General features: G+C 39.6%; 2 protein-coding genes across 4 annotated transcripts in view; both read left to right on the top strand.

The window, feature by feature from the left end:
- Positions 1–319: 319 nt before the first annotated feature.
- LOC147203429 (V-type proton ATPase subunit C 1-A-like) lies at positions 320–7,019 on the top strand. The gene is made up of 13 exons (XM_086114202.1): positions 320–475; positions 772–924; positions 2,116–2,183; positions 3,371–3,456; positions 3,630–3,724; positions 3,957–4,048; positions 4,533–4,631; positions 4,707–4,775; positions 4,941–5,033; positions 5,247–5,340; positions 5,622–5,719; positions 5,854–5,980; positions 6,306–7,019. Exons 2-13 carry the CDS (start codon positions 793–795, stop codon positions 6,402–6,404), a joined length of 1,152 nt encoding a protein of 383 aa, XP_085970328.1. The 5' UTR covers positions 320–475; positions 772–792; the 3' UTR covers positions 6,405–7,019.
- Positions 7,020–8,463: 1,444 nt separating this feature from the next.
- The window catches only part of spire1b (spire-type actin nucleation factor 1b), a 25,881-nt gene continuing 6,773 nt past the window's right edge, over positions 8,464–27,571 (top strand). Inside the window, exons 1-12 of one of the 3 annotated variants that reach the window (XM_086113923.1) lie at positions 8,464–9,053; positions 11,119–11,147; positions 13,910–14,146; positions 14,244–14,369; positions 19,917–19,988; positions 20,229–20,393; positions 21,469–21,555; positions 21,957–22,086; positions 25,091–25,141; positions 26,112–26,275; positions 26,396–26,489; positions 26,640–26,782. In XM_086113923.1, the coding sequence (XP_085970049.1) occupies positions 8,729–9,053; positions 11,119–11,147; positions 13,910–14,146; positions 14,244–14,369; positions 19,917–19,988; positions 20,229–20,393; positions 21,469–21,555; positions 21,957–22,086; positions 25,091–25,141; positions 26,112–26,275; positions 26,396–26,489; positions 26,640–26,782 (1,623 nt within the window). In that variant the 5' untranslated portion in view covers positions 8,464–8,728. Of the gene's footprint in view, positions 9,054–11,118; positions 11,148–13,909; positions 14,147–14,243; positions 14,370–19,916; positions 19,989–20,228; positions 20,394–21,468; positions 21,556–21,956; positions 22,087–22,792; positions 22,835–25,090; positions 25,142–26,111; positions 26,276–26,395; positions 26,490–26,639; positions 26,783–27,571 lie in introns of all 3 variants that reach the window. The other 2 variants (XM_086113924.1, XM_086113925.1) reach the window with 2 other exon arrangements.

Raw genomic sequence — 27,571 nt, 5'->3', positions numbered from 1 at the left:
TCACTACTTAATAACTTCTACTTCAAATTAAACAAAAGCTGAAAAGGGTATGTCAACATGCATGCAAGTAATGATACCAAGAGGTTGTCCTGTAGACTTTGGATCTCTTAAATAAATGCCCTATTTGCACGTAGGATTTGTTGTATTCTAATGCAAAATAATTTATTTACCGGTATATTTTTCTCTGCTTAACACGTAGTCTACAAAGATGAAAGAACCCCAATGATTTCTGTTCACATTTTGCAATTGGACTTCTGCAGTAACCGCAACCAACCAGCTACTGGCGCTTCTGAGTTTTGTTTCGGTGTTGGCGAGAACTTCCGCTTCCTGTGGCTGGTCACCTGACTGATGCCACTGTCAAGAAACCACATCAACAGTGGTTCAATGGCAAGCAGCAATGATAGTTAATTTAACATTCGAAAATACGACACAAAAGGTTGCATTTGTCTCTTAACGACTCCATTTAAATATACGGGTGAGTAGAGGACTTCAAATATTTTTGTCTACCCGTACTAACCAAGACCTCTTCCACCATTAAACCCCAGAAAGCTAATAAATCTACCGGTGGCTAATCCCTTTCAAATGTATTCTACCATAACCACCTTTTATAATTCGTGTTGCCGGTTGTTAGTTTTATATTTACAAACGATATTGCGGTCCATTCGCGCGGGAGTTGTTTTTGAGATACAGTACAACAAAAATGCTGGAAATTGAAATTCCTCCCAAACTTAATATTGCTCTGAAAATCTTACATACATCTTGTCTCTCAAGATTTCTCTGGCTGCCAGGATAATGACTGAGTTTTGGTTAATCTCTGCTCCGGGAGAGAAGACATGCCAGCAAACATGGGACAAAATGATGACGGCCACCACACGAAATAACAGCCTTTCAAGCAACCACAAGTTCAGCATCCCCGACCTGAAGGTTTGTATGGCTTTATCTGCCTCACTGGATTTTTTTTTTTAAATTGGTTGACATCTTTGAATTGATTGATTTGCAATGATAAGGGGTGAATAGACACAGCAGATACACTGTGTGGCCAAAACATTAGGTACGTGCGTATAGTGACTGCCACACGAAGAGTTATATTGCATGAAATATAGTAAAACACAAATATTATTGAGACTGACAGAATTTAATTAAACCGAGGCATGTCATTTTTGTTGTTGCAAAACCCTTGATACAGCTCGTCTTGGATTTCAGTACTGTATTTCAGTACAGTACTGCATTTTAATTTGAAAAGAAACTTTGGCTCCCCATGACTTAATCACTTTAACACATCTCTTAAATCATCACAAAGTTAAATTTGTCCATGTTTATTTTCAAGTAGTCATCAAAATTTGAGAGATTATTATTTTAAGTTAAAGCAAAAATATGATATCTAATGTAACTTCTAAAATTTAAGATCACATAAATCAGATATACCATCAGAATAGATAAAACAAATTGTATTTGATTTTGGATAAGACCTCATAGTCCTTTTAACAGATGTGCATTTAAAGTAATTAATGGTTTAGTCTCAAATTGGTAATTTATTAATTTATTCTTACAACTGCAACTGTGTATTGTATTTTTTTTATTGAACCAAATTAAAGTCTGTATTTTATATGCACTGTTTTTTGTGACATGAATACTAAATACTTCCGTCTTAACAAAACATAGTTTTAAATGTATATTGTTTGCATTTAAGAATAAATAACCCCAAAATACACTCACCTAATGAATCCACTGTCAAGAGTAAGCCACTTCTGTGTAAGGGAAGCAGCCTTTAAACCGATCTTTTGTTTGCATGATGAAGTGTTGATTTGGTGAAGTTTTCATCCAGAGCAGCTCAGCTCGTCTGGTTTGGTTCTGTCTGTGCTTAAGGTAAGTAACCCCATTGACCTTGATGCCACACAGCGCTGCAATGCGCTCCTGGAACTTTTAGTGATGCACGAGTGGCTCTGGACAACAAGGCGCCATCCTAAGTACACAGGGCCCCGTAGTTGTCACTGTAGGCTGACTGGATCACAGAATTCACTGTTTAAACACAGCCTACCTAACCTTCTCCTCAAACGCAACGCATTCTCATTCTCATTAATAATGCATTTTTGTTCTTTGCTTGTGTGTAATTAGGTGGGGACACTCGATGTCTTAGTTGGGTTGTCTGATGAATTGGCCAAATTGGATTCCTTTGTTGAAAGGTAAGTTAAATTTGCAGTTTCGGTTTACAATCTGTTGACTGTATGGAGTGCTATATGCGTTATTGATGTTGGTGCACACAGTCCATGGAAGTTCTCTGATTATATGCAAACATTCCCAGGTTCCTTGTAGGACTCGTTTAATCCCTTCTCTTCTCTTGTAGCAATGAGGAATTTCACACGATGCCGAGGCTAGCAAGACCAGCTGTCCAAACCTGGCAATTTGCAGTTTAGTGGCACACCAGCAGCTCTTTCATTAGTCATATTTATAGCAAGGGGCTTAAGTTTTTTTGAGTATGTTTGAAGGTCCTCTGTAGTTCTGCGTAAATTTGGCATCAAAATCTTCCACGCAGCGTTTACCGTTTTAGCTTCACTGTGCTTCCTCTGCGGGTATTGCCATGAATGTGGAAGGGAAAACTAACATCTTGGTTTGACTTTAGCCTGCCTTTAATCCAGTTCCTTATTGAAGTTCCCCAATGGTCGATGGAAAAATGAATACTGCTATTATTATTGTCACAACCAGAACAAGATGGACACGGACTTGGATAGTAAACATAAATGTGGCGATGTGATTTCATTAGAATTTTTGTTCTTAGCTTCCTGAACTGTGTGGCGAAAAAGCTTGAACTATGAATGGCTGCCAATTTTGTCATGTCTCTATCTCAACAAGATTATATGAAACCTTTTGATGTGCTTTTGTATGTTTGTGTTAGATTTTTAGGATGATGTAGTGGTTGTGTTTGCAGAATGATTTAAGGCTGAATATGGGGTTTACATTGGCTTTATGCATGCAATTAATATTAGCACAATTGGGCTGCACATGATATCGAAATAATATTGTCATGGCATTTTTGGCCCATGGAATATGCATATGTCAAAGACATCCAACAAATGTCATATTGAATTAGAAGCTTTTATCCGAGTTTGGTCAGTCAGATGCAACCTTAAACAAACATCGTCATCCAATAGGTGAAGAGTATCAAGGGGCATTACAATTAATATAAGAAAATGTTGAGCTATCTTATTTTGCTGCATGGGAAAAAATAATTTCTTTCATTAGATAATAGAAATGTCATTTTCTTTTCACGAGAATACAGATATCACTGTAGTCATCACCCATATCGCATATTTTTCCAATAGCATGCAGCCCTGTGGCACGACATGTTTTGATGACTCTCAACTGTTCACAGTGTTGTGAAGAAGGTGGCCCAATACATGGCAGACGTGTTGGAAGACAGTCGAGACAAAGTACAGGAGAACCTGCTGGCCAATGGAGGTACATCAATCATTATAATTCAGATCGAAAAATAAATAAATAAATAAACATGATTGTCACATGCTTGATTGTTCTACATCATACTGATAAATGTTTAGGCTGCCTATTGTACTCTCATTTGACTCAAATTCTACCTGAAGTCTTTTTCATTCTTTAATTTTTTTTTCCCATAGTCGATCTCGTCACCTACATCACAAGGTTTCAATGGGACATGGCCAAGTACCCTATCAAGCAATCACTTAAAAACATCTCTGAAATCATCTCAAAGGTATGCCACTTGCACTGAAATATGACATGTGATTACCAATACAAATATGCAACAGATTTTTATTATTATTATTATTTATTTTTTTAAATTTCAGAGCCTTTTGTTTTGTGGTACTTTTGTTACTTTAGTCAGTCATGGTGGCATAACCTGCACCAGTGTGCTGCTTTGAGGTCTGTTGTTCTCAAATAGGTTGTGTAATTTGTTTTTTTTGTGTGTAATTCTTATTTTACAGCAAATCACCCAGATTGACAACGACTTGAAGACCCGAGCATCAGCTTATAACAACCTGAAAGGAAACCTACAGAACCTTGAAAGGAAAAATGCGTTAGTTAGCCTTCCACAACCTGCAATTAATCATGCTGGGATAGATACAGTTTAATTGCAAATGTGCGAACAAGTAGAGGTATATTCAGTATATTCTGCTAGTTCTGGCTAGTGTCAGTGATTATTGAAATACTTTCAACCTTAATACTTGTTTGTTTAAGAGAATTGAGCAAAAATGTTTAGCTTTAAAGTCCTCAAGCAGACCTGATGTATTACACTGTAGCTTACTCAATTGAATATCCCACCCCTTGACATCTTACGTTAGAATATCCATTCCCTTTATGGGTGACAAGGAAGCATCAGTGTGGTGTCATTTTGTGCTTGACAAATGCTTATTCATCAGTCAAGCTTCAGAAATCAATGGCTTTGCGTGGCCAAGTCAGTGTGGTCTTAAAAGTCAGCACAATTCTGAAATGCTTTGTCAACACTGATTTCCCTCACTGGGTGAAAGCTGCGCTTTTGTAATACTATTGTCTGCCGGTAGAGGGAGCCTGCTTACGAGGAGCCTGGCTGACATTGTCAAGAAGGAAGACTTTGTTCTTGACTCTGAGTACCTCATCACCTTGCTGGCTGTTGTTCCAAAGTGAGTCTGAATCTTTGATCAGTCACAAGACCTGTAAAGTATGGGGGAAAATGACCTGCTTGGTTGCACTTCCAGAACATCTTATGCTGACTGGCAGAAAACCTATGAAACACTTGCTGAAATGGTGGTTCCACGATCCTCAAAGTAAGCAGTCGTATATGGTTTGAGAAGGCACAACTTTGCAGAGTGTGTATTATTTCAATTCCTTTGGGGTTTTGGCTTCTTCGATGTGTAGTACAGTATATAATTTCACAATTTATAGATACAGCACACATTTCTTTATAGCATGATAACACTGTTTTCTTCCAGTCTTTTGTTTGAGGACAACGACAGTGGATTGTTCAGTGTGACTCTGTTTCGGAAAGCCATTGATGACTTCAAACACAAAGCCAGAGAAAACAAGTAAGGCGTTCAACCATGTTGAGATGACTCACAGTGAACAGTCCTGAGTAGTTAATATGGAGAACCAGGTCAAGGGTAATGGAAATGTCAGTGAAGAATTTCATCAAAAGCGTTATGTTGTTGTTGTTTAATGTGAAGCGTTCTGGAGAGCTAGACTTTCATTTAATGACAAATCTAAATACGGTACATTCATGCAACCTTCATGTCCTGCAGGTTCTCTGTGAGAGACTTTCAGTACAATGAAGAGGAGATGAAGGCAGATAAAGAGGAGATGACACGACTATCTACAGATAAAAAGAAGCAATTTGTAAGTGCAAAGCAAAAGCTAAGATTATAAGTTTAGCTACATGGCGATAACAGTAATGTTTAATGATATTAGTTTTTGTGTTGGAAATTGTTTGCCCAGGTAAGAAAAAACACACAGTGTTGTGCTGGATATTAGTCAAAGAAGGTCCTGTAATGACATTAAAATGTGAGGTTTCCTTCCTTGATAGGAAGGTGGACATGTTGTGGTATTGGCCACATATAACACTTCCACATACAATTCACAGTAGTCTTTCTGTACCTGAAATGTACTTAATCGTGCAGGGACCACTTGTTCGATGGCTGAAAGTGAACTTCAGTGAAGCCTTCATTGCTTGGATCCACATCAAAGCACTGAGGGTTTTTGTGGAATCTGTTCTGAGGTACTATGCCAAACAAAACTGGACTTCAGTGTCTTGGTAGCATTTGCATCACATTCGGTTATTCATACACTGTCCAGTCATGTGTTTTAATGTCATGTTGTGACATAATTGTTGGAAATGGGGTGTCCTTTCAGGTACGGGCTTCCAGTGAACTTCCAAGCCATGCTACTTCAGCCAAACAGGAAGACTACAAAGAAGCTGAGGGAGGTGCTCAATGAACTCTACAAACATCTGGACAGCAGTGCAGCAGCAATCATAGATGTAAGTGCTCTGGACATTCATCTTCGGGTTTTTATTGCTCATTCCAACCTCACTATATCAAGAAAAGCAAGCGTATAGATGAAACACTGACTCTAAAAACTACATGCAAAGGTTAGGAGCATCTTCAGTGATCCAGTCATCCAGGATTGTTTGGATATTCCAGATGTGTAATCAGACATTGCCAAACTCTGCTGAGAACTTTGAATAGGAAGAGCAAGATTAAAAATCAACCCAAAACTACATTGATTGCTTTAGGGTGCATCTTCCACCCTCCGACTTGTCAAATTGCCATTTTTGTGAACTTGTACTTTTTTTCTCCCCCTAGTCGGCCATGGATATTCCAGGTTTGAATCTGAGCCAGCAAGAATATTATCCCTACGTTTATTACAAGATTGATTGCAACCTTCTGGAGTTCAAAGTGTAAAACTTGGCCCCACTCTATCTTCAAGGTTATCAGGAACAAATTTCTTCTCACTGTCTCCCATCTGGGTGTAACACTTGAATGTCACTGCGACATGCTCATTCCTTATGGGTAAAAATACACATACACAAGCTTCTATCACTTTTAAAAAGGAACTTTTAAAGACTTGTTTACATTTGTTTTGAAGCCACACCTTGTGAAAATCATGGTGGACATTCATTGTTACATTTCTATTCCACACGTCCTTGTGAGTATTGATAATTGCATCTTCTATGTTGATGTTTAATGCTTTGTGTTGACATAAATATAGGGGGCTGTGTGATTGTGTGTGTTCAAAACATAAGTGTTGTGTAGAATACTCAAAAGAGAAGTATTTCTCAACGTTATTGTTGAAATTTATTGACAACCACCTCTTATAAATTGTGTGAAGTACAATAAAAAACAAAAAATAAATATTGTTCATGACATTGTCTTGTGGACACTGTTTGCATAGCAGACTATTTCAACACTAACTGTTCAAAAAAAGTGTCAGGTCAACACAGAAAAGCCCAAGATGACAGACATTTTTAGAAATGCACTCTGATTTTATTGACATTTTATTAAAATGTTTAAAATGAACATTTTCCGCCTCATTCCAAAAGCATGTAATTTTTTGGAAAAACATGTACACGCAACCTTGCCATTGCACTCAATAGGCTATACCTCTAATGTGTCTGAGTTGGTGACTGATGATTCACAGCGTTTCAGTATTTCCACATTTTACTATGGTACGGCATCATCCCAAAATGAAATAAAGTATTCTTTCCCCTCAAATTTCTCCACACAACAATCCATAATGACAATATGATTTTTAAAAAATGTCTACAATTTTATTAAAAATAAATTTATATTCTCCAGAAAAATAATCCAAGTTCACTTCATTCAGTCCATCATAACTGACTACAAATACATCTTTAAGGTGCATGGTGGATGAATGGTTAGCGAATCCGCCTCAAATTTTATTTAATTTATTTTTAAGATGTCCTGTTGGGCTGCTAGATCATGTGGAATGGAGGATCTGTGTCCCCTTTATTCCAGATCAGGTTTTCTGTGTAACAATAGAATTTAATGTACTGCAACCATTGCCATTTGCATTTTGAATTTGTGAAAATTGCAGTCAGAAAGAACTAAATTTACAGGGGAGAGAAACAAAAAATAAACAAGAGAAAAATATCCAGAAGAAAAACAAACAAAGTGATACATGAATACTACAATGTCATATTTGAGTCGAATTTTAAATGAGACTTTGTGCCATGCTTTGTGATATCTGCCTCAGTTTTGAGGTTGAAATCAAGGTTACGGCATTTCCATGTGGCGTTTTAATTGCCTTCTCTACTGTCGTGGGTTTTCTGAGAAAGAAGCAGGGAGAAAACTTTTCTCCCTGCTTCTACTCAAAACATGCAAACCTGCATTTGTTTCCTCTCAAACTAAATTGTCCACAGGTGTGAGTTTAAGTGTGAATGGTTGGTTTTCGCATGTGTCCTGTGATTGACTGACGACCTGTCCAGGGTGTGCCCAGCCTTAAATGAGCTGTGATAGGCTCCATCTCACACCATGACTGGTAAATTTAAGTGATATAGAAAATAGTTTAAAAGCGTCTTTATTTATCCATCTATGCCAACGATGTGTAGTGCAAAACAACAAAATGCTCTTCCAATAGCTCGCAGAAGATACAGTTAACCTGTTGCCATTTAGAAGAATAGCTTTATGTTGAACTAAATAAAATCAAATTTTACACGCATTAAATACATTAGTGAGCAAATGGAGACATGCTCATCCTTATTTCAGTATTGTACATACTGTATACTTTTTTTTGGGGGGGGGGGGTTGTGTGCCGTGACATTTTTCTCATGTAAAATGTGTGCCTTGGCTCAATAATGGGGTAGGCAACAATACATTACAGCACTTTGAATGTGAGTGTTTTGCTGACTACGCTTGACAATGTAAGAAAAAACAAGAAAGCAAGGCTGGGACAGGGAGAGGGAGGTCACGTGATAAGGAACTGAGCTTTCCAGGCAGTGATTTAAGTAACAACACACATGTATAGTTGCACGCAGTGAGCAAAGTGAGGTGGGTGGCTTCAGCCGCACGCCGTCTTGTGACTCTCTGCATCAGAGCCTTGCGCGATCAAATCGAGAAAAGCTACTCAGCCCGTCCAGACTGCTGCCGGCGATCCACAAGGAGGATGTGAGTAAGCATCAATGCCTCCTCCAGGTTAACTCTCACCCATCGGCCTGGCTTCATCTCGCTACCGGGCCTCCTCCATCCATCGCTGAGAGAATGAAAGGATGGCCGAGCATGGAGGCGGGCTGCATGGAGGACTGACGGATGCTGCGAGGCAGCTCGATGGGCCTCAACACCACGCAGCAATGACTTCCACGGAGGACCCGCGGTCGGATGATCTGTCTTTAGAGGAGATACTCGGGCTTTACAGCCAGCCCATCAACGAAGAGCAGGCTTGGGCCGTATGTTACCAATGCTGTGTGACGCTGTTGAAAGAACAGCCGAGGAGGAGATGCTCCGAGGCGGCGGCCACAGCGAGGATATCAGGACCCGGAGATGTTCAGATTGGAAAGGACGGATCGGTCAGATTGCACAAACAAAGCTGTGAAGGTACACATTTGATTTTAACTCAGTCGGCGTGCAGCTCGGGTCAATACTATAGCTATACTAGGGATGTAGTTATATCACCGTAAAAAATACAACTTAGCCATATCGTAATTGATACCCCAATTGCACTGGCATAAGTAGCACGTATTTAACTTGTCAGCGTTAATACAGCCATACAATTAACTTGAAGTGTCATGCTTATATCAGCATGACCATTGACAAAGGAGCGCGCAACCCGTCGCCCCCTCCCTACCCTCAATCCCGTGGTTGTCTTTTTTAAATGACTACCAAGTGCTCTTTGAATTACCACAGTTACTTTCTCAATTTTTCTTTTGCGCTAATATCACGTGTGAAGGATCATGAGGATTTCTGATTCTCTCAGCCTGTTGTGCCGCTTCGTATCAGATCACAATGTTCATTGCTCAAGAGGCTTTTGACTGGGGAAAGCATGTGATTAGGCTAGATGTCTGGGAACTGATCAAATTCTGGGCAAAGTGCTTTCAAGGAGAACACGTTTCACACCCTCACCCAAGTACCTCTCTCAGGGTGAGATTTGGATAATGAGCAGTCACAACGAAGCCCCTGCTGTTCAGTCTGTAATTAATTAGCTGTTTTAAGAAACACGTATTATACTACTTTATGGCATATGATCAAAATGTCACAAAAAGTGCAGAAACCGATTAGTCACATTACATGGTCGTGTCGAACTGCAAGTTTGACATTTAGTCTTATCACCTATTGTCACAAACTGCATGTACAGGGCCTGTAGATGACTGACTTATTGGCTATATATACAAATGTTCTGCATTCACTGACACTAAACACACAGATGCACACACAGACACACCTACGGGGAATTCACATGTATCATGTGCCTAAAGCAGTGTTTCCCAACCTATTAAACCTAGACCCGTACTTCATATTGGAAAAAAAATTCACAGCACCACTAAGCAAAACGATTACAAATAAGGTTATTTACCTTCTTTCATCGAATGGAAAAGCATTTCATTGTTCTACCTATTACTATACGTGGTTGGCATGGATCAATTAAAACATTATTCATAGAGAGAACATAACTTTTCATCCAAATAAATTGACATTGGATAATCGACCATGGAGGGGCTGAGTACAAGGTGGCCAGGGCTGGCCAAGGCCACCCCATGTCACTTTGTGGCTGCTCCCCGATAGTTGTGCACCCGTTTTCTGAAGCTGAGCCATGATTGATCGTTCTCTGAGCCCCGAGCAACTATGATGTCATTTTCAGTCAACAGCAAGGGGCAAAATGGCAAAAAATGGCAAAAATGGATTTTACTGCTTAACTAATATTCCACATACACAATATTAATCGGAATGCCGCGTTTAGATTCGTGGTGCTGCATAGAGTAATACTCCATCCATTTTCAACACCACTTATCCTGAACAGGGTCGCTGGAAACTATCCCGATTAACTTCTGGCGGACTACTCCCTGAACGGTTCGCCAGTCAGTCGTAGGTCACATATCGAGACTTACAACCACTCACACCCTCATTTACACCGTTACTGAGTTGGAATCGATCCCACACTGCCCACACACAAGTCAGGCGAGTGTACCATTACACCATCAGCGACTCAAGAACTTATTCTTGTCAAGAAATTTTGGGGGTTGACTGCCCCTTTAAGTGGACACTCCTTTAAAGGATGAATTTGCTATGAATATCTTTTAATCATTTTTCAAACGTTTTCGATTGCCTCGCTCATGCGATCACATTTGAGTGCTTTCTCATTTGTCTGTCTGGTAAAAATCACAACAACACATGCACTTTTCTAAACATACACAGAGCATATCTGTCAAAATGAAGTGAAATAGTTATGATGTAACAAACGGGACACAAATACTGGATCACACACTGTTGTTGGCTCCGTTGCTAAAAGGGCAAATTTTCCACCAATTAAGTTATGTAACAAGGGAGAACTATAACACTGTATTTTCGTTAAAATATAGTTTAAAGTTGGATTGAGTTTTCCATGTAAGATACGTTATTCAGTTATTGGCTGCTCATAAAGACATGTTTTCTTTTTACCCTCCAGGTAAATACCACTCAAGCACGCAGATAGAGGTGAGTAACTCACTTGTGTTTTAATTATTGCAAATGAGCATTACTTGCCGTATTCTGAATTATTTTTTATTTTCTGGTTATTTTAAGCACAGTAGGTAGCTACAGGCAGGTCTTAGCCCCCTTTAAAAAAGTAACTCACTTGTGTTTTAATTATTGCAAATGAGGATTACTTGCTGATGTCTGAATTATTCTTTATTTTCTGGTTATTTTAAGCACAGTAGGTAGCTACAGGCAGGTCTGAGGCCCCTTTAAAATCTCAAACTTGGTCAAAATTGAAACTATAATATGACACAAAACATGGATTTCAGTTGGAAAGCACTCCTTTATAGAGATACATGCCATAAACAAAATGAATGCATTTGAAAAATATCCACTGTTTTATTTTGCCTGAGTTTAGATCATTCTTTTGAAGGCTGCATGCAAACTAATTTTACGTAAGATAAGAAAACCTTTATTTGTCCCACAATGGAGAAATTTGCATGGATATGGAATGCATGAAAATACACATGGAAAAGGGTGAGGTTAAGAGGTACTGTTTTCGTTTTAATTTGTTGGTATTTTTGTGAGCATAATTACAGAAAAAATATTTAACCGATTTAATTTTTGGGAGGTGTGGCACACATTTTAATTCAAATGCAGATACAAAAGCAAACAGAAATGTAACTTTCTTAATTTGAGTCACATTGGACGCATTCTCCTCAGCCTCGAATTTAAGTGGTTTAGTCCTACCTCTTACTCATTCACATTAAAGGTCATTTATTGCCATTAACTGTCTTGTTCTTGTCAGGGTGATTGATGGCTATTGCTTGTAGAAATTGCTGCCTACCACCACGTGGTCAGCCCAGATTGGGTATAACTATTTTTTTTTTTTAGTTAATGCTGAAATTGAGTTCTTTTCGGTTTACTCTATTTGTAGAGCTGTTTTCCAAAATGATGTAAATAATTAGAGGAACTCATCATAAAGTTGCACTACCTCTGCTCTAATTCGTGTGGTCACCACCAAAAAAGAAAAAAAGTATTTTAAATTCCAACAAAATATCAAACATCCTTTAAATCTTGCGTAGTTGACTGCATGGATTCCAATTTGTTTTCAATCAACACCTTTTCTCTTTTTTTTAGGAAAGGCAACACATACCATACATCTTACTAAGTTGATTCACAGTTTACAACTGATGTATGTGTCAACAGAATATTCCAGATAGTCATGACAATTCTCAACCACTTAGTTTGGTTTCAAGTTTTTACAGAATGTCTTCTGGGGTCATTCATACTTTTCATCACATTTCCTAGACTTACATTGATTGTGCATTGTTAATATAAAATGTTGCCATTATTATTATTTTTTCAATGTTTTGTATTACAAATAGCCATTTTTATGATTCTGATGAAAATTATATGCACCAGATAGAGCTGGTGAGACATAATAGCTCAATACAGCATTTTTGTATTATGCTCATTTCAGCATACAATCATGTATGCTGAAATGAACAGTTGAGAGGAGGGTGTGGAGCCTATGCAGGACAGAAGCAGTAAAGCAAAAATAATTGCTGTGTGAAGCAGCCCGTATTTCAGCCTTTTTTGTTTACTTCATTTTAGAGACAAAACACGCTGTAATCTCAGTCAATCTCTTTCTTGTGATAATGACCGCAGCAGCAGCTGCTGCAAATTTCCTTTGGTGACCAAGTTTGCACTTTTTCCATCTCTTCTTCACCCTATGATTCTGCTTGGCTGCTTGGAAGCCTGGTAAGCACTCAGGGAGGTTTTTAAGTGGAGTGTGATATGCTTGATTGGGTAGCCGTCATGTTCAGATGCCTTTAAATTATAGTCATAGTTTGCAGTTATTTGTCATCAATACAGGATGACTTCATTATGATCTATTAGAATATCCAGCCATCCATTTTGTAATCCGCTTATCCTCAGAAGGGTCGCGGGTGTCCTGGAGCCTATCCTACTTCGGGCAGTAGGCGGGTGACACCCTGACCCGGTTGCCAGCCAATCGCAGAGCACACAGAAACGAACAACCATCCGCGCTCATGCTCACACGAGTGTGAGCGCGACAATTTAGAGTGTTTCATTAACCTGCCATACATGTTTTTGGAATGTGGAAGGAAAACTGAGTACCCAGAGAAAACCCGCACAGGCACGAGGAGAACATGCAAACTCCACACAGGAAGGCCTGAGCTGGAATCGAACCCTGCACCTCTGCACTGTGAGGCTGGCATGCTAACCAGTCGACCACTGTGCCGCCATAAACGAATAAATAAATAAATAAATTAATAAATAATCCATCCATCATATTATGATTCTGGAAATATTTTATCATAGTACAATATTTGCATGTGCATGATGTGGAAAACAACTGTAAATAGCACTGCGATTTATCCATTTTGTATTTATATTGCACTTAATTGGACGATGTTTGTTTGTTTTTTCTTCTTCTTTCTGCCTACATTCTTGCTGCTGGAGGCTGTAAATTTCCCCAGTGTGGGACTAATAAAGGATATCTTATCTTATCTTATCAATAACGCATACGATGTTTGTCTTAGATAATTGTCTTTAATGTAACAAAGAAGTTCAGAGTCTGTACCAGTGGGGTAGCACGGCCTTTTGAACTGCTCATGCATGTGACATGAATTACCGGTAGTAGAAATTGACAGATTTTGGGGGGCTTCTTCTACTTCTTCAAAAAAAAAATTTAATGATTTTTTTGAAAATATACCCAAACTTAAAGTTTTGAGACTATGTTTTATGTGCACATACAGGTGATAGAGTCTCTGGGCATCATGATCTACAAGGCTCTGGACTATGGACTGAAAGAGAATGAAGAGAGGGAGCTCAGTCCTCCACTAGAGCAGCTCATTGACATGATGACCAACATAGCGGACGTCGAAAGGGACGTCTGCCCTGATGAAGGCTATGAAGCAACTGAGGAAGAAGATGAGGCAGATGACGACACTGACAGCATTTCTAGTGTTCATGGCTACAGAGGTATCCTCAAGGTACTGTACGTAGATTTGGCTGCCATACTTATTATATTTGGGGTGTGAAAACCTATTTGAAAATCAAAAAAAGTTTTTTAAACCCATTTTCTTGTAGCTGTGCACGGATCACCTACCCAGTCAGTCGGACGCTCCAAGTCACTACCAGGCAGTTTGTCGGGCTTTGTACACAGAGACCAGAGAATTACGGACTTTCTTGGACAAGATCAAAAATGCCAAAGAGGTGAGTCGTCATTTTTATTTAGTATTATTCCCTTTATGGTTATGGGTGTGGAGAAGTCCAGACCCTTCACATGAATCTTTACAAAGGAATGGTGACTGACCTTTAATTTAGCTATGAATGACTGAGTGATGTTGGAGATTTAGTGGTGCAGGCTTTCAGTCCATGCCCCACGGGTGCTTGGGACAACAGTCACATTCTGAAGCCATTTATGCACGTGGTGAAAGCTTTATAACTCGGGGCTCTATGTTTGGAGGCACAACACGTGGAAATGCTGTCATATGTCTTATAACGTCACAGGACCTGTACTTGTTCAGCTAGCATGGAATCAATTCCCACTCTGTGATGGAAGGTGCCAATTTACTTGAACTGGTACCCCGTCTATACAACACTTGGGCTTGATTGGTAGAGTCCCAGTTGCACTCTACCTTTGGCTCAAAGTCAACAGGGATAGCTTCCTTGAACAGGACACACACAGTCGAGAATGGATGCCTCGTCATATTAATGACGGTCTCACAACGGTTTTACAAATATCAAACTACAATTATGGTAATCAACATTGTTTGAATTATACGGCATATATTGGCTCTCCTCAGATTGTGTGGGTTTTCCCTGAATGAAATATCAACATGAGAGTAATATACAAGATTTTATTTAACATCTCCTGTTTCAGTCAAAAACCATGACATAAAAGAAGGCTCAAACAGTAGCATGAAATAGGCATGCAAATTACAGAGGCTCATAGAAATGTGGACAGAACATCAGCTGATACTTGAAGGCATCCCTGGTAATGCCCGTGGCTAAATAAATGAATGGGCTCATCACGGCACATGCTTTTATGGGCCATACACTGATATAACACCGCATACTCTTGATTATACAGCGCATCTTTATCTAATTCACAAATGACCGTTCACTTGGTTTGGACCAAGAACCCTTCCTTACACTTCACCCCATACAAGTGTAAAAACAAGAACCTTCTTGCTTTGATTTTGAAAGTAGTTACAATATAATACTGTACAATACAGTGGATATTTTTAGTCAAATTCACCCAATTAAAGGTGTCTGCAACCACTTTTAAGTAAAATGTATGGAAAATGTCACCCAACAAACTGATGGGATAAAGTCTTCATACATTCGTAACTCTTTTTGATTAACTGTTTGTTAGAAATGTCAAAATGCTTCAAGTGTGGGTTCTGTTGACATAAAAAAAATACAAATGACCAGTGATCAAAAGCAGTGTAACAAAAAGTGTTTCCAACAGTCCGAACAGTCTGAGTGAGCAGTGCAGAGTGTGGTGCTGCTGAGACACGCGCTTTAGCTGACAGGCTGAAATGGGCCGCAATAAAGACAAAGTAACATGTCCTACATAGATGACAGTGGCTGACATGCTGACACTCAGACAAACCTGCCGACTCCCACTGACTTTCCAAACCAATGTTCAGGCAAGCGCCATTACGAATAGCTTTGGTGCTCCGCGATGGAGTCACTCCCATAAAATCTTTATTCAACGTTTCACTGCAGTAATAAAATGTACATTCTTCTTCATAAAATATTTACAACTTTTTCACACACAACATTGACGTAATTGTTATTTGTTCAATGTATTTCAAATTACTCTACATAGGCAACTTACTTGATGCTGGGAATTACATTTAGTGTTTTTTTTTTTAAGTGATGTAATCATACGACTTTGCTGTTTTCTACTTGATGACATGACAACAGTATTGGACAACCATAAGTTGGTTGAACATAGGCTTATTTCATCAATGCATTTTAATTCTCCCCTCATTCACTGTTTTATGTTGTTGCGATGAACACGCAACACAATGTTTTTTCGACTGTTCATTCACCTTTTAATATCACGTGAAGGCTTTGCCTCTTGGGCAGCAGTGGTTTGGAATAAATGTTTCCTGTTGGTAGGTGCATGTCGACAATGTGTGTGTGTGCGTGCGTGCGTGCGTGCGTGAGTGCGTGTGTGTGTGTGTGAATGAATAGAGGGAATTTGGTTGGTTACATAACTGTTCAAAAGAAAAGGGAGGTCAGAGGGGATTCTTCCTAATGGTGTGGGGCCAGGGGGGGCATGTAAAAAAAAAAAAGAAAACTGAATGAATGAACGTCACTAAGGGATGGCGTAAGCTATTTTACCATAGCAATTTTCTGTACTTGTATGTAATTTAGATACCAATAATCACTTTATTTATTCCAATGGCCTTATTCATTACATACTGTATAAATTAAACAGCATCAGTCATAACTGTTCAAAATAAAATCTATATATTTTCTGGTGTCACCACTCAACTAAGGTTGGGTGCAATCAGTTCCACTGGACCTGATTTACATTACAATCAATGTACCGGTACATACATTCTGTATGTTCCTTTCATTTAGAATCACAAACTGTACACGACATAAAATATACTGGAAAAAATGTCATTGAACTTATTGAATTTTATTACAAGCGGTTACATGGGGGGAAAAAAATCATCTGGATCAAGATACCTTTTTAAGTAGATGACTACAAAATATATCTTGATCCAGATGATTCTATTTTGTGCAACCAGTGGCATGATTTTTTTTTTTCACTGTATGCATTTGTAAAGAAAAAAAAAGTCAAATAAAAAATCTATTTTACCTGGTTAATATGATTTTATTCCAACTGAACTACATGAGCATCTGCACACGAGGGCTGCAAGATGAGTGGGAGTTTCAATTCACATTTGCACACTGAAAAGAATGGTGTGTTGAATTTACTCAATTTTATTTTGTCAAGTGGCTGCACACAGTAGAATCATCTGGATTTAGACACATTTTAAGTAGATGTAAAGTCTACTAAAAAATGTATCTGGATCCAGATGATTTTATTTTGTGCAATCACTTGATGAAATATAATTGATTACCATTTTTTCACTACAGTTACAGCAGCTATTTTAAGCTATTCATGTTGCAAGAGCACCATAGTGTTCAAATTCATTTTACTGCATTTGGAAGACTAACAAACCAAGATAAAATATATATGCTCATTATTTATGTTCCAAATTCACCAGGAGCCACAGCAGAGGGGAAAAAAGAGCACCTTGAATGTGTGGAGCCACAAATTGAAATGCGCAAGAAGAAAAATGCCCTGGCAGGAATTATTTCACTTAAAGCTTCATGGAAGGAATCTATCAGCCTGTCTGTCTGTTGGAGGCCTAAAACATTTGCACTGTGCTGTTGTCTTAATTTAGTACATCAAAGCGAAACATCTAATCTGCGCACTGGCGCATATAGTGACGATGAAGTCAAAGGTCTTGGTTGAGACATCAGTCCAAAAATGTTTACGCTGAGGAAATATGAAAGCTTATGCACAGATGGGAAACGTGTGTGTCAGTTCTGGGAGACTACGTTGGAAAGAAAAAAAAACGTAAGCTTCTATCTGTATCAGAGGTCCTTATACCGAAAAAAGTCCTTATAGTTTACTGAATGCCCCTCGAATATCCGCTGTTTCGCATATCACCTACTGTAACCTCTTACTGGTGTTTGAGTGATTACACGTGGATGCACATGATTGTGTGGACATGTGAGTTGAGAGAGAATGTGCATTACTTATTGGGTAATACAATACAATACATACATATGAGGGAGATCAGCTGCGAGTCACCCTCCCCCACACAGCATTTCTTTATCCGAATGGCAGTCTTTATCCATTAACCTCTGTTGTCTCTTTTAATGTCTCCCACAGACATTTGCAGAAGACAAGCTGGTATGAAGGGTAGACATACTGTATATGTAATACATGTATATATGTATATATAATTTGAAAACAACCCCATGTACAGTATATTAATAACAGTTGGTCAACATACCCCTACGATCAAAAATTGTCTTATAATAAAAACAGTTTTCTTGTCTTGCTGAAATCAGTTTTGAGGGCTGATTAAAAATGTCCCTTTTGAATTCTACACTCAGTAATCAATTGATTTTCCAAGTTGGAGAAAATGAATACTCAGAATTTGACCATGAGTTTAATTAATCCGCACAATCATCAAAGCGTAATAGAAATTCTGCTTCCGCAGCTATTAGTTTTACATAGTTAGCTGGTTGCCCCAAATGACCTGTAAACCCTTCAAGATTACCACATAGCAATGGATGACGGTTGTCATGCATGTATTAATGTAGCAAAATGCATGTGACTGTGCGAGTGATGTTACATAAGAAACACATGGCAGACCTTATATGCCAGTCACGACAGCTGGCCGTATGCAAGAAAAACAAAGTGAATCGGGATTTCTCTTTTCAATGGAGATCCTTTTGCTGTCTGCACGTTCTTGTGATTGTTCCAAATTTCGGTATGACCAGTCCAACTATTAAATCGGGCAGAGTTGAGTTGAGTAGAGTAGTATTAAAACCAGCACTATTAAACAGGGGATTTTTTTTTCAAAATGTAGGGTACGCTACAGTGTTTAGACAATAGGATCCCATAATTTCCAACCTGTACCTTCCTCCTTTTAAACACATCGCTAGGCCATCAGTTGCAGTAGTTCTCCCGGTATGATCATTAAGTGTGGAGCAAAACACAGAGGGCCCTATTTTTATGGCCAGCACTAGTCTAGCACAAAGCGCATGGGTGGATTTTTCTTTAAACGGGCATTTGCGCCATTGTGGGTATGAACACAGCTGACTTGATGCCAGACTCCCATTCATTTAAATTCAGCACAAGAGATGTACACGGCTTACATGGCGGAAGCACAAACTTTCTCGCTGGAGGCCATGCAGGAGATCGATGCATGCAAAGTATGATTATAAGGAACTCTAAGAACATCTCCATTTGGAAGAGATATAATGTTGGCAGGAGGCGATCAAAAATCACAGCTTTGAAGTGGGCACCCGGAGACCACTTAAGCCCCAATCATTCGTGTCCGTTTGTGACGATGTTTTCACTTTCATTCCCAGCTTACTCTATGTACTGTGGGAATGTCAGAAGTCTGGATGGGAGAATCCGTGTAGATATAAGGTGCACAAGCGTGTAAAAAGGTCTTACACACTAATGGTAGAGTGTGGCCCAATGTGAGCCTACTCCCCCCCCCCCCCCCCCCATTGTTTTGTGCCACTTCTCTTGTGTTGTTTATCCGCTGTCAAGTTACACACTGTGGTGTTGCTGTGATGTCACGCTACCTATGTAGCTGACGGCTAAAGTATCACCATCCATGCTACTCCAATGCTTTGAAATGGACATCATACTGAACCGCTAGTTTTGTTTTGTTATATTGACTGGTCCATCAAGCCACATTCCCAATATGCCACTTAACCGACAAAACTTTCTACTTCCACACTTTACCTATCATACCACTGTGTTTAGTCCCATAATGTATTTTGTCAGAAAGCGGTACAATGGAGATCTGTTGTTCTGCTCCCTTCCTGACAAAACAGAAGCGACGTCTTGTCAGTCAGTTGGGAATTGCAACTTACCTGTATATTTCTGTATAACAATTATAATTCTGTATAACAAGGTAGATTTAGAATCCACTAACGCTTTTTAGTTTAAGTCAGCCTTCTCTTTTCTCATAACAGAATCTTCGTAAGATGGAAGAGTCAACAGAAGATCCCAAAGGAGACCTGAATGACTTACAAAATGCTGACTGGGTAACACAAACTATCACTGATCTCAACTGATCAACTGTGCATACCTCAACTCCATTATTATTTTTAATGAAACTCAAACCTGTCTTCATCAATGGATTTATAACTTCATTTATGGTCCACAACCTTATTTAACTGGGTGAAAGCATCATCCAGATTGTACACAAAAAAAATACATCTTTCAAAGGCTGGTAATGTGTGTGTTGTGCCTCCTTGCTTCCGATGCCCTTTACTTCCTGTCAGGCTCGATTCTGGGTTCAGGTGATGAGAGACCTTCGAGAAGGAGTCAAGCTGAAAAAGGTGCAAGAGCGTCAGTACAACCCACTGCCCACTGAGTACCAGCTTACTCCTTACGAAATGCTCATGGATGATATCAGGTCCAAACGCTACAAATTGCGCAAAGTCATGGTGAGTGTCTAATATGGACGACACAGTCATATAATAATGTACTGGTCATCTTAATTTTTTACGTACGTTGTTCTATTTTTTACTTGTCTGGATAATCTGGAGGAATCGTTCCAGCCTTGGACTATTTTCAGTTGTAAATCATTACCATACTACTCACTAAATGTGGTGGAAGTAAGAATGTTTTATCTCTACGCCAAGGATGGTCAGCTTAAAGGGGAACTCACCTCACTACCAGACTCTTGCTCCGGCCCTCACTAATATTTAAATAAGGTGCTCAAAAAGGGGCATTGCCTGGAGGAGCATTGGGCTTGCGATGGGGGAGAGGTCATCAAATGTTATGCTAATACATCGCTAACCTGGAAATCCTTGTAAAGGTATTTGCAAACGCTACTATTCTAACTCCAACTTGCCACAAAGGCATGTACAAAACTCAGACTCTTATATACCCCATAGTGGCAGAGTGACTACTGTATGTCAACATTCCGGAAGTGACCTCAAGATTCTCTGCTAGTCCAATCAGAGGACAGAAAGCTAAATTCACAGGCAAAACAGCGTTTAACCTAAAGGTGCCTCTTCATAGTTCAATAATTCAACAAACATGCACTAAAATGTCAAAACAATGACCATAATGACATGTATACAGTATTAGTAACTCATTTAGACAGTTTATCAGAAAAATAAAAGTTCATTTGGTGGTGAGTACCCATTTACCAAAATGTGAGCTGGAGATGCTTGTAAACAAAGTCAGTGTTGAAAAACTCTTTTTGACCCGCTATCCTTGGGACTCAGCACCAAGCACGGTTACAAAAATCTTTAAGGGTATGTTGGCCCCCGCTGATAGTGGCTGAATCAATGCCCGTGTTGAAGGGGAATCGGTTTGTGATCGCGGGGCATCGCCAATAGTAGATGGCATCTTGAATTTTCTTGTTGAAGTGGTATAAGTTTGCAATGGATCAATTTGTGATTGGGAAACCTACGCCGCACAACTGCAATACCGTCTATTGTTTCAACTCTTTTTCAGAATAAATTTAAGAGATGGATCAGTGTTGGTTTTTACGTTTGTGTATTGTTTCAGGTGAATGGAGACATCCCGCCCAGGCTTAAGAAGAGTGCTCATGAAGTCATATTGGAGTTCATTCGTTCCAGACCACCCCTTAACCCCGTAAGTGGAACAACATTCTTATGCCCTCTAATCACAATGAATCCCAGTGCAGCGAGCTTGTGATATTGTTTGCAAGATAAAGACCATTGGCAAAATTGGGGGATGTCTGGTTGGATACATTGTGGTCACATACATGATCAATAATTTCATCCATCCATCCATTATCCGAGCAACTTTCCCGCACGAGGGTCGGGGGCATGCTGGGGCCTAGGCCAGTTACCATTTGGGAGGAGGTGGGGTACACCCTGAACTGGTTGCCAGCCAATCACAGGGCAGTCCAAAAATCTCTATTTCTAAAATACATTTTGCATACTTTGTGACTGAGGAAAGACAATTCTGTGGTTCACCCTCAAGCATCCCAATGTATTTGTTTTTCTGTCAATCACCACATTTTTTGGAAGGTGTCTGCACGTAAACTGAAACCACCAACTCAGCCTCCTCCCACCCTGCATGAGAGGATCTTAGAGGAAATTAAATCTGAGAGGAAACTTCGACCCGTGACTCCAGATATGGTCCGCAGGGGACGGATGGGTAAGACCCTCAACACTTCCAAAAATCGACATCACAATGTCGTGATTCATTGTCTCTTTTGACTCTCAGTATTAATACACCAGTGCGTGTGTGACCTCAAGGAACATTTTTTTTGTTTGTTTTTGTTGTACTCGGAATGTATTTGTGCATCCACAACAGTAGGTGGCCGTAGCACTTTTACTGTCAGAGATTCTGCGAGTATTAGCTCCTCTGCAGAGATGTACTTCCACCAATTTGTTAGGCAAATGATTTATCGTTGGTGGGTGCAAATTATTTTCTTCATCCTGGGGTGGTGTAACAAAAACTTGACATACTAACTGTACGAATGACCTAAATTTATTAGGAGTACTTAGCTCTCAAATAACAAAACTGTTGTGTTACACACAAAGATTTCAATCTCTGCTCTTCTCTTTGCTAATGCCGTTGAAACCATAGTATTTGTGCTGCAGCTATCACCTCTTCTTGTGTTTCGAACTCTACAGATTGCAATATAGCGACAGTCAAATTGTAATACTAAGTGCAATGTAAATTACAGTTCGCTCTTTGCTGCTAATTGCTTGTGGGTTGTAAAGGTCCAAGTTTCTTCCCACACTTGTCTTGAATGCCTTTCTACATGCACTATAAGTATATGACTTAAAATAACACTCTGCCTCAAATAACCACCTAATCAATGTGACTGTCCCATACCATGCATTTCTCGTTGCAGTAATTCGGCCACTTAGCATGTCTTTCAGTTTTGATGCGTCAGGTAACTAACGTTCCTCCTGCTCCTTCGCCGTCTTTTATTTATTTAATTATCTCTTCTCTTCTCACTCGCTATGGCTGGTCATCCTTTTCATCGCGCACGCACACACACACACACACACACTCACACGCACACGCACACACACTCACACACACACACTGCATTCATTTTTCATTCTTATTAAGGTTGGCTGATTTGTGTGGTTGTACAATGTGTTGATGTGGGACACTGTTCAGCAGGAGTGAGTATAGATGGGTGGTATAAAAAAAAAATGCCGTTGAACAATTACCGAAACATTTATTAAGTCAAAAGAAAAAATGTAATTATTTTAAGAAAAGTGATTTGGAAGGCACTATTGCATTCAAATGAACAATTCATTACCCAAAAGGTTTTTTTCTCCTTCAGCTTGCATTCAACCTTTTATTTGTTTGTTTATTGAACATAAAAACATACAGTAATAAATTGACAGAAAGTAAGGTAAGTAAAATAGTAAAAGGAAAGAGAAATCAGTCATCATTTAACACAATTACTAGATGTGTTCTTTGCCTTGATATAGTAACATATTGTTTCAAACTAGAATCTTTATTCAAAACTCTAAGGTTAAACACAATTTGTTCTGTTAAACTGTTTCCAAAATGTTATATTGTGTAAAAGTTGTAACTGTAAAATGTAAAATCATTCTCGCCATTGAAGTTAATGGCCGACTGTACAGTCAGCGCCTCACTACTTTTGAGTTACCATGAAAGCCAGTGGTTAATTTATAGACTTGTTTTAAATGCATTGGCTTAGCTCAGAGGTGTCCAAACTACGGCCCGGGGTCTATTTGCGGCCCATCATCCATTTTCAGCGGATGATGAAAAACAAACAAACAAACAAAACAAAACAACTAAAGATGACATCTAACATAAGCCACAAGGTTAGTTAAAAAAAGCTGAAGGTGGGCAAGAGTGACTAGGGAGGGTGTCAGAAAAATTGGTGCCATTACTAGTAATACATTTGTTTATCTACTGTAGAACTTTTCTTATGTTTAAAAGGATAACAGAAATTGTGCTATTCTATTGTCAAAACACTGTAGTGAATAAAGATAATTCAATTTTAGAGGCACATATAGTTTCTTCCACTTTGTGCTCTATGTAAATAATCCCCAAGTAATTGTCTGAAAAATGGTCGCTTTACGACTATTTGTTCTTTTCGTGGTTCTGAATGTGGAGATGGGATTTGGCTGCTGTTTAGTGCAGAGCTGGATCCACTCTGTGAGATAGACAACTGTTGGCCACCCCAAAATCCTCAACTATTTGTCTTAACACCTTTAAGAGAAAGCTGATGAAATTAACTAGACAATACAAAAAATATAATGTATAATTGCTTTCTTGACTGACTTTAGCGTGTGGAAGTGGAAGAATTTTAAAGTGGCCCTTTCACCCTTTTTCCACATGCAGCCCTCAAACGAAAATGTTTGGACACCTGTGTCTTAGCCTTTTGTTATGTGAGGAAGACTTTTTCTTCTTTTTAAATGTCCCCTTGTCTGACTGTGCCCGACTGCATAACATTTGCCTTCTGGTGCTTCTGGTCTTTTTTTCTTTTCAAGGAATTGAGTGCTAGAGAAGGGGAAAAAGCACCTCTGCCAACTTGGCATCTTTAGGAATCATTATCGTTGTGCATTGTACAAAAGGGTACAATGCACCGATTGAACCAATCACAAGAAAAAGAGAAAGTAATGCTCATAAAGTAGATGAGAATGGCTTCTTCATGATTGAGAAGCTGGAAAAGAAACACGACACTGAAACCATAATTGCGCCCAATGAGCACAGAGACACCACCCGAGTATGTTACAAAACACCACAACCTTCATTCGTCCATTTGCTACACTGCCAAAACCATTAATCCATCCATCCACTTTCTACCACTTCTCCTGGTCGGGCCCACGGGGTAGTCTGTCGAAGCTGACTTTGGGCGAGTGGCAGGGTGCATCCCGGACTGTTTGTGCTGCTCATACCGCCACTCGATGTTTCCAAACTAAAAAGGACCAAAATGACTATACGGTTAAACGGAGGATTTGGGCGATCATGCAGAGCCCTGTTGTACGGTCTAATAAGGTGGAATCTAGAAAAGGGGATGTCCTGTACATCACAATCACAGAGTAAATTTATGCATTTAAAAAAAAGACACTTCATTCCATTCTTGCATTGCTTAAATGAGAATAGACGTGTGAAATAAGGCGTGTGTAGCTTACCTAATGAAGGAGGTATTCCCTTCTAGGTTTTGGCAAAACTCGCAGTATGCCACAGGACTTGTTCCGTACAGGACTAGGTAAAGTATGAGCCATGTTGGTTTGAAGATTTTTTTTTTCCCTCAACCCTAACCCAATGGCCTTGTTTGTCCACCTGACTGGCTGTCAACTAATGTTATCTGATCAATTACTGTGTTAAAAGTGGAATTTAAGTGCACATTGATGTCTCAATATTCAATCCGATTTTGAATCCAGCAGCGCAAAAATACCCCCTTGAGATGATGGATGCCATTTTCCCCTTAAATAGGAGAAATATCATCTGTGGCTTTTCATTTCTCACTGACTTCCACATTCCTTCTCAATCCTCGTTGCAAATTGTTGTTGTTGCTCTTATTTTTTGCAACAGTTTCACAGTCCATGGAACCTTAATTACTGTAGTCAGAACAAACTGTCTCCATCCGTCCACCCATCCATATGTTATCCAACTTGTTCTCATTAGTGTCACTGGAATGCTGGAGTCTGTCCCAGCAGACTCCAGGTGAGAGGCGAAGTTACACTTTGGAGCTGTCACCATCCAACTGCAAGCTGTGTCTCAACTTTAAGTTATATACAGTATGTACAGTTTTGCAGGGCCAAAAAGTATTTATTCATCAATGGCCTTGGACTTTTGGACTTCATCTCTTCTGAAATATTGGAGGAAAGTCTGGAGCCCAGAGTCTGAGTACTTCATGAAAGATGCCTCCGCTCTGTGTAATAACACCAGCTTCATCCAATCCCTTGCGCTTTGACCCACCTAATTCACCCATCCATCCCCTCTCTGACCTCACAAGGATCTCCAAATATTGTCTTCTATTCTCAGGATTCTTGCATGGTTTGACTTTGCTGTCATTCAAATGAACTGCGATGAAATTATTATTTAAAGCCAACCAGAATAGATCTGGAATCACAAAAAGAATGGATGCAAGAAATCCCAAGAGAAAATGTTTTGAGATCCAGTGCTTTTTTGTCTGGTTATCTTAGTGACAGTCCTTTGTGTGTGACTCTATGCAGATGAATTTAGTCCGTACATGGGCAGAAGGACGTCCAGCACTCTGTCCTTGACTATTGAACCGGCATCTCCCAAAGCAGAACCCTACGGCTCTCAGTCTGTACCCCAGAGGAAGAAGCTTTTGAAGGCTCCCAGCCTTGCCGAACTCGACACATCTGATTCTGATGTCAGTGGGGGGCTTGTGATTTTTTTTTTTTTTGTGTGTGACAATTTTGATTACAAAACTCATCAGTCTGTTGAGCAAATTGTTATAGTTTGTTTTTGTGGATTCCATATATTTATTCAGGATGAGTTTTTAGGGCACAGATCAGCCAGCACTTCGAGTGTTGCAACATCTCTCATGGATGACACATCTCCAGAGTCAGCACTGGGAAAAAAGAGTGAGTTCTGAATTAATACTCACCTCATAAACCATACTCCTGTGGCATGTTTATAATGCCGATTGGGTCTTTACCACGGCAAATAGAAAGTCTTTCAAATAACTAAATTCATGAACACCAAGTTATCTGTGTTTTTATGACGATCCCCAGCTCCACCACAGTTCCTGCCCATCTCATCTACACCACAGCCAGAGAGACGGCAGACCCCTCAGAGGAGACACTCAATCGAGAAAGAAACACCGACCAATGTACGAGCATTTCAGCCACCCTCCAAACAGAATTCTAAGTCTCTGGTGAGTCAGCTCTGAAAATTTTTTAAAAGTTGAAAACAGTGGAACCACTGAGATTGAACACATACTGGCGCCTGTGTAGTCAGCAAAAAAAAGGGTGTACCTTCATTTTCGTGCCAGTGCAAGTCTAGTCTAGCATGTTTGGCGTTGAGTTGCACCGTTCCAGCATATGGAGTTGGATCGTGCCTGATTCATCTGACAGAATGTTTGGTAACAGAAAGCAGTCTGCGCTCAGCATAAAAACAGCCATATCATTATTTTCGTGCCAGGTGCATCGTCATTTCTGTGCCCGGGCAATGGTCAAGTTCAGTTTATTTGTGAATTTGGGAAACAGGAGTGAGCATTCTGCCTTGCCCCCCAATGCATCTGCAAATTTGGTTACAAATATTATGCTAGATTTAAGACTTGGGAAACCAGCTCTAACACATCATCACAGATGGTGTTTTGTGATTTTTATGTTTTTGATCAAGCCGCAGGCAGACAAATTCGCCGCTCTGTGGACTTCTATGGTGGGCGTCATGGTATTTCACCATTGTGGTACAATCTATCTGAATCTTTGTAGGAATCTATTAATTGAATGGATTATGATCATCGATGCTCGCTGATGATGTGCTGGTACACTCGCCAGTCTTGTGTGTGGCAGTGTGGGATCAATTCCCACTCAGTGACGGTGTGGATGTGGGTGTGAATGGTTGTTTGTCTCTATATGTGCCCGCCGACTGACTGATGACCAGTTTAGGGTGTAGTCTGCCTCCTGTCCGAAATCAGCTGGGATAGGCTCCAACAACTCTC

Source organism: Hippocampus guttulatus, chromosome 6 (assembly GCF_054856545.1).
Source record: "Hippocampus guttulatus isolate MCC_2025c chromosome 6, RoL_Hgut_1.0, whole genome shotgun sequence".
Classification (NCBI taxonomy): Eukaryota; Metazoa; Chordata; class Actinopteri; order Syngnathiformes; family Syngnathidae; genus Hippocampus; species Hippocampus guttulatus.
The sequence above is the reverse complement of the archived record's forward strand: the minus strand, read 5'-3'. Positions and strand labels throughout refer to the sequence as shown.